Raw genomic sequence first — 20,614 nt, forward strand, 5'->3', positions numbered from 1 at the left:
TTGTTCACTTACCATGGGTGTGCAATAGGTTACACATCCCTCACATTAAAAACCACTATAAATCATCAAATACATATATAAAAATGCATAATAAAGTCATCAATCGACATGTAAAAATGGCAGAAAATGAAAATAATGATAATTTTCCAAATCGAAGTGGGAAGGCTACCCGCACATGCACTCTACGTAATGCCTCGCTTCACTTCTTCACCTTCACTTCCTGCAAAAGATTCATCGCATACCAAAAGTGTCAATTTCTTAGGTAAAATAGAATACCAAGGTTTGGGATTTCAGTTATTTTCGTAAACAAGTGATGTTTATGATAGCAAAATATACAGAAAAAAAAAGGGGTTTATAAGAAAAGTAGTATTTGAAATAGACAGAGAAGGGTGTATTTTCTAATGAAGTAGAAAGTGGCTTTTACAAGACGGGTTGTTTTGATCATTCAAATGGCATTCTTAGCATTTTGAAAACAATTAGCGGCCATTTGGATACGTGGATTTTAGAATCTGGGATTTCTTCAAAAATGTAGGGGTGGCCAGAACCGAACCAGAACCGAAGAACCGAACCGGAACTGAACTGTAAAAAAATATTTTTGGTCCGGTTCGGTTCCACTGATGAAGAACCGAAAAATTTCGGTTCGGTTCCGGGTCTAATGTTCTCGGTTCGGTTCCGGAACCGAAGAACCGAACTTTGAATATATATATATATATAAAAAATATTTTTATATTCTATTATATATATATACTTAATAATATAAATTACTTATAATATTAATAAGTAATAGTTAATACTATTCTTATAATAAGAAAGTAACTTATATTATAACTTTAATTAAAAGTTTTTATAAATTATAATTAATAATTAATAATTAGCCATTAGAACCGAAGAACCGAACCGGACCGAACAGATTATTTTCGGTCCGGTTCGGTTCGGTCCTACTGTGTACTACGGTTCGGTTCGGTTCTTACGGTTCATGGAACCGAAAACCGAGAACCGAGAACCGAAAAAAAATGAACCGAGAACCGAGAACCGAACCGGTTGGCCACCCCTACAAAAATGTAGCTAAGAGACATGAAAAGAAGCAGACCAGCCGTCGTTTGACTCGTTGTTTACTTCTCGCCCTTCTTTCTGTCAGTAAGAGAGTAGCAAATCCTCCCATATTTCCATGTTTTAGAAATCTCAAGATGCATGAGAGATATTTAAAACCTGAATTTCTCACTTGAAATCCAAGAAACGCTGTCAGGACGATAGTTGTCAACCCGTGACTCAACTCATGACTCGATTTCTTAATTTTATGACTCGTGACTCGTAAGAGTTTTTAAAAAGAGTAGAAATGTAGTTGAAAAAAATATCATTATATCTCAAAAGATGAAACATGTTAAAAAAAATATAACCCAATTGCACATAGATAAAGCACTAAGCCAAAAATATCCATCTATCCATCCATAATATATACTAAGCACATAACTTTCCAAATGTCATTCACTTTTTCCAAAAAAAAGTTTTTCCTGGAAAGTATTTTCCCCTACATCATGTTTTGATCTTTTGATGGGGTGGGGTAGAACCCATATTCTATACCCAAGAATAGCATGGGTAGGGTCCACTATTTTACCCTTGATCCGATGAGCCCATCAACTCTATCCTAACCCATGCATACACCGTAGGACCAACTCTTTTTTTTTTTTGAATGGTTTGGAGTAATTATTTTATACCTCATGCTATGATGGGATGGGGTCCAATATTTAATGACCATGCCTAGGATTGGTGGGGCCCACTGTCTACCCAAACAAATGCAGAAAGTGGAGCCCACCATTTTACCCCTAATGTTATTGACAAGGTGGTGTCCACCGTCCCTACCCAAACCTATGCATTTGACTGAAGCCCGCCATTTTACATCTCATGTTTTGATGGTGTGGGGCCCACCATTTTACTAGTAAATAACTACATGCTTGTTACTTACAAAAATAATTAAGTTTTAAGTTCGTACTTCCAAGTTTTCAACCATCAAAGCAAGAAAGCACAGGCCCAACGACTCGATTCGACTCGTAAGAGTCATAGTTTTTTTACTCGACTCGGAGCGACTTGTAAGAGTCACCAGATGACTCGTAAGAGTTTTCGACATAAGCGACTCGCATGAGCGACTTGACTCGAAAGCCCAGCGACTCGAGAGTTGACTCGTACGACTCGTAAGAGTTTGACAACTATGGTCAGGACAGCATACAACAGCTTGATCATGAACCCTCATTTACACTGTTTTCAAACTAAAAACCTGGATTCTAAAATCCGGGTATCCAAACGGCCCCTTAACTTTGAAGAGCAAGAGGCTACAAGGATATTTTCTGCCACATTACGATGCTTACACATGCTCAAAACTGTTTTGCCCATAACTTATCCAAATACGAGAGATCAGGGCAATTATTAGATCAATTTGAGACTACTCCAGAAGGCATAACAGTTATGCATAAACATTCTTGTTTAAAGAGTAGACAAATTGGACGTAAGAAATGACAAACTTGCCAGGAGAAAACACAACAGGTTTGAGCTCAAATTTGGCAAAATAACTCTTGCTCTTATGTCGGATAGGATTGCACCAACAAAAAGAAAGAAAAAGTCCAAATAATCGGTGAAGTTCATGATTTTGTTTTTGGCTCCCCCTTTCTCTTTCTTTTTATTCAAGGAAACAACCATTGATAGATACATACATGCATGCATGCATACCTAACTACATTAACAAATAGGTAACTGTAGAATCATAGCCATAATTTGGTATCCACACCCATATTTAGGCTGATATGAAACTTAAAGCAATAACAAACACACATATAAAACAATATTCCAATATGTATCCAGACCCATATCATCATACGTAGACACTCTATCCATAGAAGAATACTTCTGCCCTTTCAATTTTGTGGGCAGTTTCTTAATAATATAGAGAAGGAGATGGTTAGAATGTTTGTACTAGGCCGTATAATGCAAATCAATGGCAATATTTGAAAAGTACCGACAAATGAGGATGGTAACTGGCAATACCAGGTCCCTATTTACATCATCGGAAAAAATATCAGCTCCCTATTAGAAATTTATGTATTCTTCAAGTTCAGAAATTATGTAAATGTTCCCTTTTAATTCCTTTTTCCTCAAACATGACTATAAGAACCTACGGAATCCAAGTAATATAAGAAATGGGTATTAGAATTTTCTGTGACCAGATAGTGCTGTTAAATCATGTAGAGTTTCACTTTCACCGTCTAGATTTACAATGCTTCAGGAACAGCAAATAAACGAGTTATGTGACACAGAATTGACAATATATTGGATCTAGTCATGGGTACAATTGTGATCTTCATTCCCACAATGAAGGTAGCGAATGAGTTAACTAGAGAAAGTGAAACTAGCCTGGTTTTAAATGTTGGGCAACTGTACCCTTATGCAACATTTTTCCTTTAGTATAAATTTGGCTGCTTGTTTAAAAAAATAACGAACAAAATAAATGAGAAAACAAAAGCATCCATTAAAAAATCCTTGTCTAATCACAAACTTCTGTTAGTTTGTAGCGTGTTGATGCAGTGCAAGCAAGTAAAGTAAAGAACAAAACGGAAAGCCAAGATCACCATATTGACTTTAGGAAGAAGATCAAGCCCTTCTTCTTGGATGTATTTTTGAATCTACAAGGAGAAAGTAAAGATAGCCAATAACATAAAGTAATCAATGGGATAAAAGTGTTCTACACCACCGTCACCAGGGGCGGAGGCACATATAGCGTGTGGTGGGGTGGTGCGCACCCAATGACTTGCAAAATCCCTTTTATTAGTAATGATATGTGCATAAATTCAAAGTGTAAATTCCAAGTGATATGACACACCCCCCCCCCCCCCCCCCAAAAAAAAAAAAAAAATGACCAATGCAAGCAAAGTGTAAATTAGTCCAGCCCCCCAAGTGTAAATTCCTGGCTCCGCCACTGACAGTCATGTCCAATATTTAGAGCTCCAACATCTTCTCCAACTCCATCTCCTACTACAACTCCAATTAAAACTAGAACTCTTATTAACTTGCTTTTAATTATCCAAGTAGGACTCTAACTAGCTTAGGAGTTCTAATTCAACTAGGACTAGGAGATCCAATGGAACCGTCCTAGATTATATCTCCTCCACTTGAAGAAAACTCGCCCTCGGATTTAGTTCTTGTTGCTCCCCAATGAAAAGGGTTACTGTCACACACCCATAACTTACCACACATGGTATAGCCCCATAACTTACCATACAATGTATGGCCTGTATCCATATAATACACATGGTATAGCCCCATAACCTACCTTTTCTTGGTAGTTGGTACGTCAATTCTTTTCTTCTTCATAATTTCTATTTTATTTTTCTTGTTGATCTTCTTCTTATGATTATTGTTGCTTTTGTTTCAGGAGAGAAGTATTTTTCTATCTCGGGCATCTTTTCAATTTTTTTCTTGATTCTTTATTTTCTTCAGTATGTGTCTTTTGTTTACTTATTATTATTATTTTGCTCTATGTATTCAGTCTCAACCATACATAGAGCAACAACAATATAGCCAAATTTTCGAGTCATTCTTAATATTTTCTTCCCTATCCTTCGATGTTGAATATCTTCACCATTAACTCTCAATTGATCCATAAGAGAAATAACACGATTGTAATAATCTTCAACCGCTTGCGAATCTTTCATCCTTAATGAATCAAACTCACATCTAAGAGTTTGTAATCTCGCCAACTTTACTTTGTATTCTCCTTTGTATGATATATAGAGTGCATCACATGCTTCTTTTGCTGAAGTTACCAATCAAATTCGTTCAAAGATGACTTCATCCACAGCTTGATAGATAAAGAACAAAGCCTTCTTGTCCTTCTTCCGATTGTCTTTCAACTCATTGAGTTGTTGTGGAGTGAGAGCCGCTTGATCTTCCGGTTCTTCAACGTTTGTCTCAATAATATCCCATAGATCTTGAGATCCATACAACACCTTCATTTGAATACTCCATTAGTTGTAGTTCTTGCCGTTGAATTGAGGAAGTTGAGGTTGCAACATATTGTTGGAAGCCATGATCAAACTTCAACCTATGCTCTGATACCACTTTGTTGGAATGAAACCAACTAGGTTGGAGGGAGAAGATGAGTTTCAAGAGAAGAAGATTGTTCTCTTGATGCCAAATACACAAAGAAAGTAGCCCAAGTTGTTATGCTACTCAAAACCCTTTAAATTTCACTAAAAAGCCTTACATATGAAGAAGTTACATGGTCTAAAATATAGCCTACATTCCAAATCCGAGATTAACTCTTCTTAATTACTATTAGCTTTCCTAAGCACCACTAACACACTAACACATAAGAAGTAAAAGCATTATATAATTTCAAAACAAGAAAACTAAGTCCCTAGGCCATTAAATCCCCAAAGAAGATTCCCAATGTGGTCAAGTCTTTGTTCCAAGCTCCCTATGTAGAAGTAAATAACTAAAGTCCCAAGAAAGTCAAGTGGATAGGTAGTCAAGTGGTCAAGCTTAGAATTCCAACAATCAGGTCTTGAGGATACATTCACTAGAAAAGAGGATTGTCACTAAAGCAAATCTTATGTTATTGATAGCATCCTAAAAGGTTATCTCCTTAGCAGAAAGAATCTTCTTCCTAAGGTGTAGAAGTGAAGCTCCCAACCTCTTGCTCTTAATTTCCTCAACTTTTCAAAGTGGATGCATGAGTCTTGAGGCTACATTCACTAGCAAAGAAGGTTGTAAAGCTCTCTTTGTTGGAATGTATACATCAAAATCAAATGTGCCTTGCTAGATGAACTGTTGTTGTGGTGTTTTAGGGCACTTATTATGCATTGAAAAGTGAAGAGCCTTCGTATGTTTTCTAAGTCCTTTATGTCAGGTTCGATTCTCCAAGCGGACTCATAGGCACTACAACTATATATTTAATGTGGTTTGCTATTTTAGGAGTGGTTGGTGTAAACAACAGAGAACAAGTAGTGTAGAGATTTAGAGAAGGGAGAAGGACTTTAGCAGAAAGGGCATTTCACGGCTGTCTGTTGTATGAGAGAGCAGCCATACACTTACTTTACAGTAGATTTCCTCTTATTCATTTAATTCACCTGAGCTGTATGCTCTCTCATGAAATAGACAGCCGCAAAATGCCTTTCTGCGAAAGTCCTTACCAAGTCCCACTTTAGTAAATATAAATAGGGAAGCGATAAATTCGCCTCCTTTTCTTACATAGGCCACCCACTCTAGCGTATTTATGCTTGCCCCTTGGGAACCTCTCAATATCTAGCGGATGGGACCAAATGACTATTCAAAGAGGATCTTCTCCCATCTAGAAGAGATATTCTTTTATTCAATATCGGGCCATTCATAGCGGTCATATCAATTCTACTATGTTATTCAGTCATTCCTTTTGGCTACCGTGTTGTTCTAGCCAATCAAAGTGAATTGTCTAAGTGATGTCCCCTTTAGGCTGTGACTCATTGCATATCCTATCATCATTCGATTCCGTCTGAATTCGCTCCTCCTCCATGATCGTCGTTGGTCATTCGTTCAGTTGTAAATGTATAGTGTTAAAGCTCACCCCTGCGTGCAAGATGATAATAGGGTCCTCTCTTTTACATCACTTGAATCAGCCTATGTTGTCATCCAGGCCAGTACTCCCAACATATCGACCACACAGCCCTTAACAAGATGTTGGGTTTCCCACATCAACATCCGTAATAGATCCAGTGCGCTTAACAAGATCTCCTTCTCTAATAGCGGTATCACTACCTAAGACAACAATCCCTACATTATCATTCTCAAGATTCACCATTCAATTGAATAGGTATTTCATAGGAGGTCACTCAATCCAGTAGAAAGTCATTTCATATAATTTTAGAAATACATGTTTATCTTATTAAATAAAAATATGGAGATACCTTTTCAAATTTTCAATAACTCAATAGCATTTCATAGACACTTTCCTTCGTACTCATGTGCCTCTTACCACCGCTAAATTGGATTTTACATCCTCCACGTTCTGAACATCCTATTCACTCTCATACAAATACAAGTACAGCTCATTAGGAGATTTCATTTCCATCAACTTATCAATCCCAAAATGTAGATTGATTTGAATTTTAAGATCCCAGTCGACATCCACCAGGGTCAGTGGAGAAAAATCACAGCATTCGGTTGCTGCTTCCCCTTCAGATTGACGGTATCTCACCATCTCTATCGTATAACTAGCTTATGCTCTATTTTCTGGTAACCAAGATCGAGCTTTCCCTTCATGGTCAATCCAAAAATTTGTCCAATATTATACAGATCTATTGCTAATGTTCCTATTGGGGTAGGACTCTTTGAGTTGACGGCCACCTATTCGAAGTGGGTGCGCACCTACGAACACTGTTTTGTCTTACCTTCTGTTTACTTTGTTCGTTAGACAACCTTTTTCATATTTACATTATTTCATTTGATGTGTTGTTTCATGCCTGATAAACAAATGGAAGCTTTTTTCAAGGCAAAGGTGCTTCCTTCTAGCAACTGTTCGACACCTGGCCTACCTGGCCTAGCACTACAAGCCTTTAAGAGAAAAGACTGGGCAAAAGATACAACGGACACCCGTCCATCAATCTTCACAGCAATCAATGCAGGAGTCAGTTAGGAAAGCTAGACATTATAAAACATGCTACAGAAAATACACACCAACGAATAGTTTGATTTTATAATTAATATCCAAGAGCGAATCAAACAGGAGCAAAACAAGTAAAGCCAAAATGCATGCACAAGCACAAAACAGCAGTAGTAACACAACTGGGTTTCTCATTAACAGCAATGAAATCCATGAGAAGAAACAAACAAGAACATTATTAAAGAACAGATTTAGCTAAGAAGATAAGTGGATTAGGTAGTGAGTTCCGTACCCATAAGGAGGTAGGCGAGAGATTGCTTTAGAACTGCCATTGTTTCAGCTCTTCCCTTTCCCCTTGAGGTCTGATTGTCCGTAGCAGAGCTGCAAGCGCCCGTCAAAACCAGTTGGGAACTGATTTTCAGTGGCGGTGGCAGAAGCGGTGGCTCCGATGAACAATGGTATGTTGGGTCCATCTACCGTAGAAGGAAACCTCTGTAAGTGAGGCAAGGTAGATGGTGAATTGGACTGAAGGGTCCCCCGGTTGAAGCCAGTAAGGCTTGGAGAGATTGAGAAATTCAGATTGTAATCATTCGACGATGCTGCCATGGGGATGAGATGATCTGGCATGAATGAGAACTGTTGCATCTCCATATGATCCCCCGAGACATTGAGCGGCAACGCGTTCAGAGAATTTCCCAAGTGGGTTTGGGTGGAAAACCCAGATGAGTTTAGGGTTTTTGATGCTGGGGCTGGAAAAAGTGCCTGGCCAAAGTAATCCGGGAAATGCCGGAACTTGTTGTGAATGAAACTGTGATTAGGGTTCTGTTGAGATGAAACGATGGGGTTGTTACTGTTACTACCTCCGGTGAGAAGGTCGGTGAAAGAGCTCTGGGAATTAGGGTTAGGGTTTGCGTTCTGTTGTTGGAGGACATGGGACTCCTTTTCCGTGTCTTTCACTTTCTCCTTTGCGGCCCTTTCCCTCGCTCGTTCTCTGGCTTTTACACGAATCTCAGACCGGGAGAGAGATAGTACCGAACCCCTACTAGTCTCTGAAGTGCTACTACAAGTGGATTTTGTCAAAGAAAGAAGCTGTTGATTCTGATAATTTGTGGGTTCGTTTTCAGCCTCGGGTTCGAACCCATTTTCGTTCATCTTCTCATCGCTCGTTTGCCTCGGCGTCTGCGGGAAGGCGCCATTAAGCGGTGGGAGCTCAGCAATGGCATCTTCAGCCTTCTTTATCAGCCATTCAACAGCTTTACTCGGTTGGTCATAGCCCAAACGATCTTGTAGGTCATAGAACTGAATCGCGGTCGAGACCGAGAGCCGAACCCTTCGATCTCTCAATCCTTTTGCAGTTACCACCTTGCTGTGCCTATCTTTGCCTCCAGAAGTTCTTGAAACCCTAAAAATCCTCGATGAATGCCACGCCAAGAGCCGACCTTTGTCTCCTCCACCCCCTTCCCCATCTTCATCTTCTTCATTTTCGTACTGCTCACAAGCTCTTTGACCTATTTTGCCTTCGTTATTCCTCCCGTTAATGATCCTATACCGCTTGCGAGCTTGCGAATGGATATCATCCACCTCCATGCCGCTTTCATACCTCTCAAGCAAGAGAAGGAGGTCTGAAAATTTCCTTCTTTTTTTTCAACGAAGATGAAGAAAAGTGATTTGTCTTCTACACAGCTGAATTAGGGTTTGTGGGTGCAGATGGTGCTGTCCTTTTGTATTGATGAAGGGTCTTCAGTACTTTTACTGATGATAAAAGTGTCTTTTAGCATTCAAGATATAGGGCTCGAGGCTGGAAATTGTAAGCTTTTTGCAGTACTTTCAAAAGCAATATGAGCTGTGCTTTCTTTCCTTTGCTTGATTACAGAAACCACTCAGTCTTCTGCCACGCTGAGACTGAGAAGAGAAAAAACATCAGATGCTTAATTAAAGCGATTGAGATCGAGATCGGACGGTTCTTTTAGCCTAGATCTCTATTCTCTAAACCCTAGCTTTAAAGATGAAGAAAAAACCTAAAAAAAAGCTTACCTTCCCTTTAATTCCTGCCATTTTCAGCTCTTACGATCTTCATCTTTTTTGCTGCAAGATTTGAGCTAGCTACCTGAAGGTCAACAAATGGAGGAAATGAGGAAGCTTTGAGAAAGTGGCCAACAACTAAGGCGTAAAAATTTTCCTTTTCATTTTTTTGTCAGGAAAAAAATGTAAGAAAAGGCTCACCTGGCCTTGAATTTCAGCTCCGATTTTATGTTCTTGCTGCAGCCTTAAGCGTCCTGTGGAAAAAAGGGCGGAAATAACGTAAAATTTGTCGGATATTTCACTGAAAGAGAAGTATTAGCGAGAAGATTATAATGATCGATCTCACGTTAAATTTCTGCCTTTTCAGCTCTAATTAATAGCTTTGAACATCTTATAAAAGCTACCTGTCGGTAAAAATGTCGATAATGAAGAAGCTGTGAGTTAATGAAGGATTTGCGTTTTTCTCTTTCGATCTGGATATTTAGCTCGCTACTCTCCGCAAATCGACCATAGAACTAGAAGAACCTCACAGATCTGTTCCTGCAAAATCAAGATCCATGAATTCAAAGATCGATCCCTCACAAAACAACCAAGAAAATGAAATAAAAAACGGAATACTTTATCAAAAGCCTCGGAGATCTGATTTTTCTCTCACTCTACAAATTGAACTCAAAAAATTACTTCAAAACAGCTAAAGACCTACAAATTAAAGCGAAATCAATTAGCTTAAAATCTGCATTCCTTCACCTCAAACAAAATAAAATAAAATAAACAAGAAATTACGTGTTAGTTTCCTGATTTCCCTCACGAACGCATATTTCGTGTGCTAATATCCTTGCGTGTTTCAGCTTCAAAGCTATTCTACTCCAAACTCCTTTTCAGTAAAATCAGTCAATATATCTAGCCATGAAAAATCTACTGCAAAATTTTTACCTTTCCTGCAATTAACCGCTCCAGACATGAAACCGCCATTGATTTTGCCTTAAATTGAAGGATTTATGCTCTAAAATCCACGAATTTCTTTCCACATGTTGCCTCTTACCCTTGCTTTCGTTTATTAAATTTTTCTTTTCTCCCTTGTCGAGATTTTTGCAGGGAAAGAGAAGGAAAAAAGGTTGGATTTCTGTGGGCAAATCGAAAAGTTGAGAAAAAAAGAGCGGTTTTTATCCGAAATCTGAGTGAAAACTCGTTGTTCCACGCCCATTCGAGCAATCACCGGGCTTATCGGAAAAGGCCCGACACTCCGCCGTTCTGCCTTTTAATAATGCATATTATAAGACTACTCCTGTCATTTAGAGAAATAACATAAATGCCACTAAATTTCACATATTCTTAATTCCCAAACATGCATTTTCGTCTTTTTACTGCTTTCCCCCACATTCAATGAAACAGTACCAACACATAGGTACGATTGTTTGGTGGGCCATGTTGTGAAGATGAGATTACGTGAAAAATTGTACCATCTGACGATCCTGACCGTCCAACAGGAAGACTTTGACTATGGGAGTCTTTAGATTTTATACGGCACCTGTGTAGTCAATTATTTTTCGAAAAGAACTATACAGCTTACCCTGTAGGATGATCCGAAGCGTCCATTTGATGGGCCACCACATAAATAGGTTGTGCCCAAAAAAAAACATTTATATAGGATGATCCTAGCCCTACAATCTACAGAGGAACTACATTTTTTGAAAATCTCTATATCTTGGGAGGGTTGGGATCATCCTATGGAAATGATTTTTAGAGCACAATGTATTTAAGTCGTGGCTCATCAAATGGACGGTTGGGATCATAGGAGTATAGCGGGTCGCATCTCTTTGGATGATCTAGACCATTCATTTATCTTCACAGTTGCCCTAAATATCTTCTCCAAAGAATCTAATGTTCTTAACGTAGGGATATATGTGGTGTAAAATGGACTGCTCAAAAAATTTCAAAAATGATGTTATTGTTACCTAAAAATTTTGTAGGGTTATGATCATCCTGTGGAGAAGATTTGTGGGGCACTTCCTATCTACGGCAGAGACCAACAACCGACTGGTTTAGATCATCCGAAGAGATATCCTCTAATATAATTTCTCAATGTGATTGTTACTCACTTTCCCTTAATCATGAATTTACAATTCCTTGACAACTCAATTTAGTCTATGGTCTTCATGGTAGGGACCATAAGACATACATTCCAACACGCCCTAAACCATATGGGTCATTAGATCTTTGTAAACCTTGATAAGGACTTCATGTCTTTTCAATTGGTCAGGGGTACCATTAAAGACAACAAATCATAGAGGGAGAGTGCTTCGTGCTTCCCAAGTAATTATAAATGAAAGGATCAATTACTCTTGAATGCTGCAAATTTGAAAAAACACTAAGAAATGCTGTTTTGTTAAAATGTTGCTAGGGACGAAAATACCCCTCAACTTACTTTAATCTTTCTCTTCTTGGTTTTACCGTTTTACTCTTTTACTTCCAGGCGATAGAAGCCTTCTTCTCCGGCGAAACATCTCATTTCTCTGGCAGCAGATGTTCCTTTGTCCTGAGGGATTCTGAGGATCAACAACTATGCCTTTTTTGAAAGCCAAGAGCACCGATCTATCAGTGTTTATATCGTCATGTGAGCAGAGAAATAAAATAGAATTGAAAGATGAGAAGGAGAAATTAGATTATGGACATGTTGAGAAACCCCATTTGATAATTTTTTGTTGTGTTACTGTGGCTAATGGAAAACTCCACTACCTCTCTTAACTTCTAAACTTGTAAAAGAGATGCTATGGCAAAGTCATATGTTCATCATTTTCGTGCTATCCAATGGACATCAAATGATTAGTTATTTTCAGAGAAGACAAAATCTTTATGCTAGAATTTGTAGAACTACCCTGTTTTGATTGCTAGAGTGGTCGGTCCAAGGTAGGTGATGTTTACCACCGTCTGATATTTGAACGAGATCTACTTGACTGAAGGCAAAAAGAGTTCTGAATGTTACTGGAATTAAAAAAATTAGTCGAAGCCAAAGAAAATTTGTCGAAGGGTTTCGAGATCTCCCCCTCTTCTTCTCAACGCAAAAACAGGTACTCGAAGCCAAAACAGGATATTCGAAGCCAAAATTTACTTGGTCGAACCCAAAAATTACTTGGTCGAAGTGAAAAATGTATTTCCTGTAATATTCGCCGTTGTGTTTTTCACTTCGACTAAATTTTTTTAGGCTTCGAATAACTGGTTTTTTTGCTTTGACTAACATGTTTTTGGCTGCGACTAAAACTTTTGAATTCCAGTAACATTTGGAACTTTTTTCGTCTTTAACTAATATATTTTAGCTTCGAGAAATATTTGTTGGCTTCGACTATCATTTTTTTTTTGCTCCGACTATCATTTTTTGGATTCGACTATCATTTTTGGCTTGGAGTAACTTTTTTTTGGCTTTAACTAGCATTTTTTGGGTTTCCACTATCATTTTTGCTTAACTTACATTTTGTTTCGAGTGCCTTGCTTCTTATTTTGGCTTCGACTATCACTTTGTTTGGTTTGAGCTATCGATTTTTTATTTGAGTTACATTTTTTTAGCTTCAAGTAACCTATTTTTTGGCTATGAATAACCCGTGCGAGTACCATTTTGGCTCCACTACCCTTTTGCCTAGTGAAAGCTCTTTGGGCAACTGATTTTGGCTACAGCCACTAGAAAAGGAGAAATACTTACAAAGATAATGAGATTTTGGATATTTGGAGGAGGAAAAAGAAAATGAGAAAGGGGCGTCTCTAGAGAACTCCTTCTAACCTCTCAAGACAAATGAGCATATGCCGGAGAAATGAAGATGTTTCGTAGGAGAAGAAGGCTTCTATCGCCGGAAAGATAAAGTGTAAAAACAAAGAAGAGAAAGATAAAGTAAGGTTAGGAGTATTTTCGTCCTAAAAAGTCATTTTTTAATAAAATAGCATTTCTTAGTGTTTTTTCAAAACTCAACATTTTCTCGTCATTTTTTCAATTGTCCAGCATGTAACAGTAATTGATCCTAAATGAAAATGTTATGCAAAGGATTGCATCTAGTTTCTCACTAGAGACTAGTAGTACCATCCCTTTCTTCAACGTAAAATGGTTGTACAACAAATTTTGCACCCATTTTTAAGTGAACAAGTAGGGGTAAAACTTTTTATGCCCATTTTCCGTCCAAATTATTGTACCTTATGCAGAGAGATTTGAGGAAATTAGAGTTGGCATTTCATGAGCTTTCTCTTAGGAGAATTTATATGATGGGTGGCCGTGAAAACACGTGAAGTCTAAAAAAGTAGGTATGGCCCACTTTTTTTTATGATCCAAACTGTTCATCTGTTTGGGCACAAAGTAAATAGGTTGTGCCCCAGAAATCATTTCCATAGGATGATCCTAACCCTCCGATCCGAACTTATATTTCCAAAAATCATTTATGAAATCTTCTACATATCGGAGGGCTAGGATCATCGTATGGAAATAATTTTTTGGGCACAACCTATTTAAGTTGTGCCCAAACAGATGAGCGATTTGGATCATAAAAAAAAGTGGGCCGTACCTACTTTTTTTAGACTTCACGCGTTTTCACGGCCACCCATCATATAAATTCTCTTCTCTTAGAGGTGAGGATTTCTTGGGGTGATCTTCGTGTTGTAAGAATGAGAGGGTGAGGATCGGGGTCGGGATCATTTAAGAGACCAATATGAATCTCTTTGCAATCTCTATTTCCTTATTATATAGTGGAAGATCGTGTTTCTCTCTCATAGATAGGGTATAATTTGGGTTGAGCCAGGTTGATTTTTTTTGCTGAAAAATGAATTGGAATCAACCTGAACTTGAACCCGATTTTAAGGTAAAAACTCAACCCAAATTCCAAAAAGTTGACCTGAGTTGCACCCCTACTCATAGATATAGGAATCTTGCCGGACCACAAAAAATCATGTTTTCGTTTTCAGCACTCGTGGTTTATTTATTATTTGCATCATGCGTATATTTACATAATGGATCTGACAAAATGAATTAATAATTAATTAGGTAGTTAAGCATGTGTTCTGCTTGGTAAGGACATAGGGGCATTCTGGTAGATTTTGGTAAAATGCAATGGTTATTTTAGTAATGGTCTTCACTCTTCACCGCCACCCATATGTCGAGTCCAGAACTCACTCTCCCTTAATAATCACAAACTTTAATGCATTTTTTATATTCCTAAGCATTTTATTTAATTGTAATCATATTATATTATATGCAAAGTATGTCATTTAAGGCTTTAAACGCATTCTATTAAAATAATCACAACGCAATTTAATATGATGTTTGTATGGATATAATACATGCTTGTTGTCGATTTTTCATTGGTCTTCTAGCAATCTATACTTTAAAAAAAAAATTGGAGGGGCCTAATTTCCTTAATCCCATAATTTGATAATCGCACTAATGACTTTGTTTTACACTTTTTAGCTCCCTTTTCAACACCATTATTTTTAGTTGCATAACTTCTAGTCTATCACTGTCACACAGTGCGTTTTTGGATTGCCCGAATTAGGAATCAGAATCGGTATCGGATTTTGTTTGTACCAATTCAGCCGTTTTTGGATTTCCTTAAGATCTTGTGTTATGTGGTTCTTCGGTTCTGGTTTTCAAAGTTTCAACTTTTATACAAACTAGAATCACTAGGGGTAGCGTAGCCTCTTTTTTTTCAAACGGTAACTTTTTTTAGGCCCCACAAGTGCGACATTGGATATGTTGATTGATAGGCACAAATTGTGCTTATTGCCATTGACCACACGTTGAGCAGATGATCCTTGCCGTTAATCAATCAAGCCTTCTCTTATGGTTTGTTTGGTTGCACAGCATAGACCGGAAGAGTAATGAAATAAGTAATCAATAGGGAGGAGACAAGCATTGGATTTGTCCGGAAGTGTAGAGTAGTGGTAAATTGTGTTTGGTTGTCAATCTCATAAAATAGTGGTAGGGGATGTCATTATTATATATATATATATATAAGAAAACGGTTTCTACATAGAGAGAGAGAGAGAGAGAGATCTAAGATTTGATTGTTGGATTGATGTGTATGGATTTAGTAGTTGGAGTGCTAGATTAGCAACTAAGATTAGGGTAGTTGCTAAGATTAGGATTTCTCTTTTCATAGTAATCTTTCTCTTTATTTATTTTTTCTCCTAAAGTGCTATATATAAGTACTAGTTAGGGTTAATTGTAATCAATCAAGTTCAATAGAAATCTTTGATTTTACAATGCGTTGTCCAAATTCTTAGGTTGTTCATGCCATTGTTTTAAATTTAATCCGAAACCGAAATTTTGCGAAATCTCGGAAAAAAATTAATTTTTTTATGAAAATTTATTATTTTTCCGAAATTTCGTAAATATTAAAGTTTGCCTCTTTTTTCTTTTTTTTCCTGGGCGAAATTTTGGGATTTCATCTGAAATTTCAGTACAGGACATGCCCTGAGACTCTTTGTTTTGTATTTTGAGAACTAATTGTAGGTCAGAAACTGGTTATTTGACTAAAAATTAAACGTAAACTCGAGCCCAATGATCAGTTTTGGACTCAAAATCAGGGGTAGTTTTTGGATCCACATGGGACATGTATGTCCATTCGAGACCATTGATCATGTAAAACATCAGAAGGTGACCAATATGGTTTTGGTCTCAAGCGAGTACACATATAAACCGTTGAGATTTTCTTAGTGCAACCCTAAAAAAGGTTTATGGATCAAGGACCTAGGATCGTCCGATCAAGGTGTTCCTAACAACATTTGGTCGGACTAATGTGCACCAGTTACATACGAAGTGGATAGAAACGTTGGGTTTTAGTGAAGAGCCTAACAGCTAATTTGGGTTTTCAATAGTGTAAGTGAACATTATTTTTAGGATACAGATATTGGCACTACTGTCGTTTAGTCACTGCTCAAACTCATCTTGTCTTTCCTTCTTCAATTAGCTTTTGATAGCATTTTGGGAACTGTGAAAACATTGACAGCTGTTTAAAAAAAAGACAAGATGACTTAGTGCAATTATCAAAACATGGTTTTGCCAACATCACTGGGAAAGAAGCGATATATCCACTCCTGTTTTCTATTTTTCCTTCTTTCGAATTTCTTGAATTTCAGCCCTATATGTGCCTATGTCTGCGCCCTGATTCTTACCCAAATCATAGCCATGTCTCCCACTCAAGTGCCAAAGATTTCTTAAAAATCGCCCCGATATCCACTTCTTAGCAAAACCCATTATAAAAATAATAAAAAATTTGGTGTGAGAAGGAATAAAAAATGATAAATAGGAAGAAAAAAGACAAAAAAATCGGTAGCACTAGCTATATGCCATGATTTTTGGACAAGTGCGCTTGGCCTTGTTGAGCTTGCTCCAAGGCAGACACTTGTTTCAATTTTTTATTTGCGCGACTTTCAGTAATAAAGGCACGATGCATGGCCAAATTTCGATGTAGAAGAAGCGCGTGTTTTCCTAAAATAAATGTGGTCCACTTGTCCTTTCCCAAAGCCTTCGCATGTTGGTCCGCCAAAAACGTGAAATCTCTCTCTCACCAAAAAAAAAAAACGTGAAATCTCTTTGCCCCTTTTAAATTTTAAACAATTCAAAGAGAGCATTTTGTGAAGGGCAGTGAGATGGATTCACCCCCTTGAAAGAAAAATACACCCCCTTTAACGGAAATCGTTAGGATATCTTTAAGGGCTGAAGCTGAAGGAGCAAGCGTTAACTCCAAAAGCATTAAGGGCCCGTTTGGATACCTGATGCATTTGTATTTTGATTTGGATTTGAGTTTTGGATACAAAATACATCCATCATCTTCATGAACATGTTTTAAGAGAGAGAGAGAGAGAGAGAGAGAGAGAGAGAGAGAGAGAGAGAGAGAGAGAGAGAGAGGGAGGGATGTCTCACTGCTGCCGGAGCAACGTCGAGGAGCAGCGACGGTGAAGGGAGTTGCCACAAATATTGATTTCCAAATAATGTCTCGCAGAACAACTGAACAGATTTGAAAATCGGGATTTTTTGCACTGTCGTAGCTGATTTGGAAATTTTTAGGATCTGATCCAGCTCAAATTGTCAACTAAATCCAAATCCAAATCTTGTGGGTATCCAAATGTGGCCTAAGCTTAATGATTTCTGTTAAAAGGGTTTGTATTCTTCTTTCGATGGGGTGAATGTATCACTGCCCTTTGTGAATTAAGTGTATCATTAAGCGGAATGGGGCAGTTATTTCCTAAACCTCGACCCCCTTGTAACAATAGATCTTGAGATCTTAAGAAAGATAGGTTCCATCTAATTTTTCCCACAGTAGATAGTTAGTGCTATCCAGATTGAGTGTAAAGAGATGGAAAAGATGACACAATTAGGCATGGTTGATGCGTTTGATGAAAGGATAATCAACATTATCACTCACACAGAGCAACCAATTGCACATATCAAAATTAGAGAAAAGAAAAGAAACCAAAACTGAGAATAAGGAGGGAAGTAGGAGTCACAGGGAAGACTAGACATTATAAATATAAAAAAAGGGATTTGCTAGGGTCCATCGCAAAAGGCATTTCGTAGCTTGTCTATCGCATGTCAAACCAGCCAGCTCGTGAACGAAGACAACAGCTTTTGTCTTCATTCACAAGGTGGTAGCCTGACATGCGACAGAGCAGCCGTGAAATGCCTTTTGCGATGGACGCTAGTAATTCCCCAGAGAAGAATCGAGATTCAATAGATTTTTATACTAAATTACTCTCTAGGATGACATGATGAAAGCCATGCCAGAATCAAGAATAGAAGAGAGGTATTTGTACACAAGTATAAACCCAACATAGTACATTCATACATGTCTAACTGGATAGGTAACTTCCCTCTAATTAAAGGGAAGGTATAAGAAAGAAAACAGAATAGAGTATATACAAAATGAATGAAAGACAAATTTTCTTTATCAACTATGCCCGTTAGGGGACCCAAATTGCAACCATAAGCAAATTTGGCCATTTTTGCATTCTTTGTGAGTGTGTTTTTGCATGTACACGTAGAAAGTTATATGAGTTTTGACTCGTGATTACAAGAAGATTGAATTTATTATGATGAAAAACATGCTCTGTCATTGCCAAATTTAGGCCTTCTTTACTTTGATCATTGCCGTCAGCATGACATACGTTGGACTTCCTACTGCGTTGACATTACCACGGACAAACATCATCTAAACATTTCTCTTTCAAAAGAAATAAATCCCACACTCAAATAACATATATTCATCTGGGTTCCCATGCAATGACACTGTATGAATTAGTTTAGCTGTCCATATATGCCTATTACTCCACGTACTAGTGTACTACGCATCTGTGGTGGGCCAAATGGTTGAGCTAATGGGCCACACCTTAACTTGGTGGGCCCAATTTTCTTGCCAAATTAATGCTCCACAGGCAAGATCAGTGTTATCGAAAATCAATTGTAAATGTTTTCAAGACAAAGTCCCCAAAAGACAATATTCCTACCGATGGGCTAGGATAATTTGATCATGGTGGGTCCGATAGCAATAAAAAGGACTATTGGTCGTGTTGCGCAATGTATACGTCTGTGTATGACCATCCATATTATTTTATGGGATTTGCTAGCGTCTATCGCAAAAGGCATTTCACGGATGGTATGTTGCATGTCAGAGCAGCCACTTAGTGAATGAAGACAAAATCTGTTGAAAAGTGAGCATGTGTGGCTAGTCTGACATGCAACAGACAATCTGTGAAATGCCTTTCGCGATGGGCACTAGCAAATCCATTATTTTATAGGGATTTCTCTTAAAAGCATAAGACAATTTAATTACTTCCATTCTTTGTTTCATTTTATTCTAATTATTGATCAATTTCTTGTTTCTTGCTTTTTTCTGATGTGATTTTCTAGGCAATTTGGCACACCATTCCGTAGCTTACTTTTGTAGGAGAGAAGAAGCACATCAGATGATTTAAATGAATAAAAATCTACTCCAGGTGGTTACTCTTTCCTGCAAAAGTGAGCCGCGAAATGGTTACTTCTGGAGGAAAGAACAAGCACACTAGGTAAATTAATATTAATAAATGAATAAAAATCTACTCCAGGTGGTTTCTCTTTCCTGCAAAAGTGAGCTGCGAAATGGTTTGCTGCAAAATTGCCTAACAAATCCCTTTTCTAAATAAGGATTAACTTCAAATGATGAGATGGTGTATTTTTGTTTCTTTATTTTGTTCTGTAGTTGTCACCTACAAATCAAAAGCCCTTGATGAAGGTTATAGATCAAGCAATTAGTTGATTTATCTATGGTGTTGGGAATAAGGTAGAACTCACCTTTGAAAGCTAGCCATTAAGGGGAGGGTGCCCAATTCCTTATATGCCATCCACATCCATTTACTTTTCATCTTTGCTTTTGCGTCCACCCCCAATATATAGATGAACTTGATGACTGCATCCGCCATGTTAGCATGTAGAGCATATAAACATGATTGGCCTCTTGAGATGTGTCTCGTTTGCTTAAAGATAAGAACTAAACAAATTTACAGAAACAAACTCGGCAAAAAATGCGGTTATCTGGTTTGCTTAATGAGACTTTATTACAAACAGGCCGGTACACATGTTTAGTTTTCAATAATGGAAGTGATATATTCCTCCCCCCTTTTTTTATTTGGGATAGCCCCCTTTAGTGTATTTATGACTATTCTTTTACCTACTGGAGTCTGTACAAGTAAAAAAGAGGCAAACATATCATTTCCCTTTCAATAATTTGTCAAAACTCACAAATTACATGGGTGTATTCGCGTCATCTAGTCAATTTGATCCCAATTGAGCAAGAGGACAGTTAATGAGAGTACCGAGTATCCCTCTCCCAAGTTGAACCATGACAGAAGGTTCCAAGGAAGAATTGCCAAAGACATTCCAAATATCCCAACATGCTCCCATCAAGCTACCTGATTATATATGTAACTCAAGAAAAAAAAAAAACCAGTTTACTTAACAAA

The 20,614-nt window shown here is 37.8% G+C and overlaps 1 protein-coding gene across 5 annotated transcripts; it reads right to left on the minus strand.

Moving 5' to 3' along the window:
• On the minus strand, positions 1-10,890 carry LOC143884218 (transcription factor TCP2-like). Of its 5 annotated transcripts, none has more exons than XM_077387663.1 (6): positions 10,580-10,890; positions 10,051-10,180; positions 9,848-9,900; positions 9,659-9,731; positions 7,917-9,526; positions 1-220 (listed from the first exon to the last, which is right to left on the minus strand). In XM_077387663.1, the coding sequence occupies exon 5, from the start codon at positions 9,209-9,211 to the stop codon at positions 7,961-7,963; it is 1,251 nt and encodes a 416-aa protein (XP_077243778.1). In that variant the 5' UTR covers positions 9,212-9,526; positions 9,659-9,731; positions 9,848-9,900; positions 10,051-10,180; positions 10,580-10,890; the 3' UTR covers positions 1-220; positions 7,917-7,960. The 5 variants fall into 5 exon arrangements, with proteins under 5 accessions (XP_077243778.1, XP_077243773.1, XP_077243774.1 ...); XM_077387658.1 differs by having other exon boundaries at positions 10,051-10,186; XM_077387659.1 differs by lacking the exon at positions 10,580-10,890 and adding an exon at positions 10,430-10,573 and having other exon boundaries at positions 10,051-10,186.
• Positions 10,891-20,614: the final 9,724 nt, after the last annotated feature.

The sequence above is a fragment of the Tasmannia lanceolata genome, unplaced genomic scaffold (assembly GCF_043159265.1).
Source record: "Tasmannia lanceolata isolate RefF3 unplaced genomic scaffold, GAP_Taslan_0.1 ptg000008l, whole genome shotgun sequence".
NCBI lineage: Eukaryota > Viridiplantae > Streptophyta > Magnoliopsida > Canellales > Winteraceae > Tasmannia > Tasmannia lanceolata.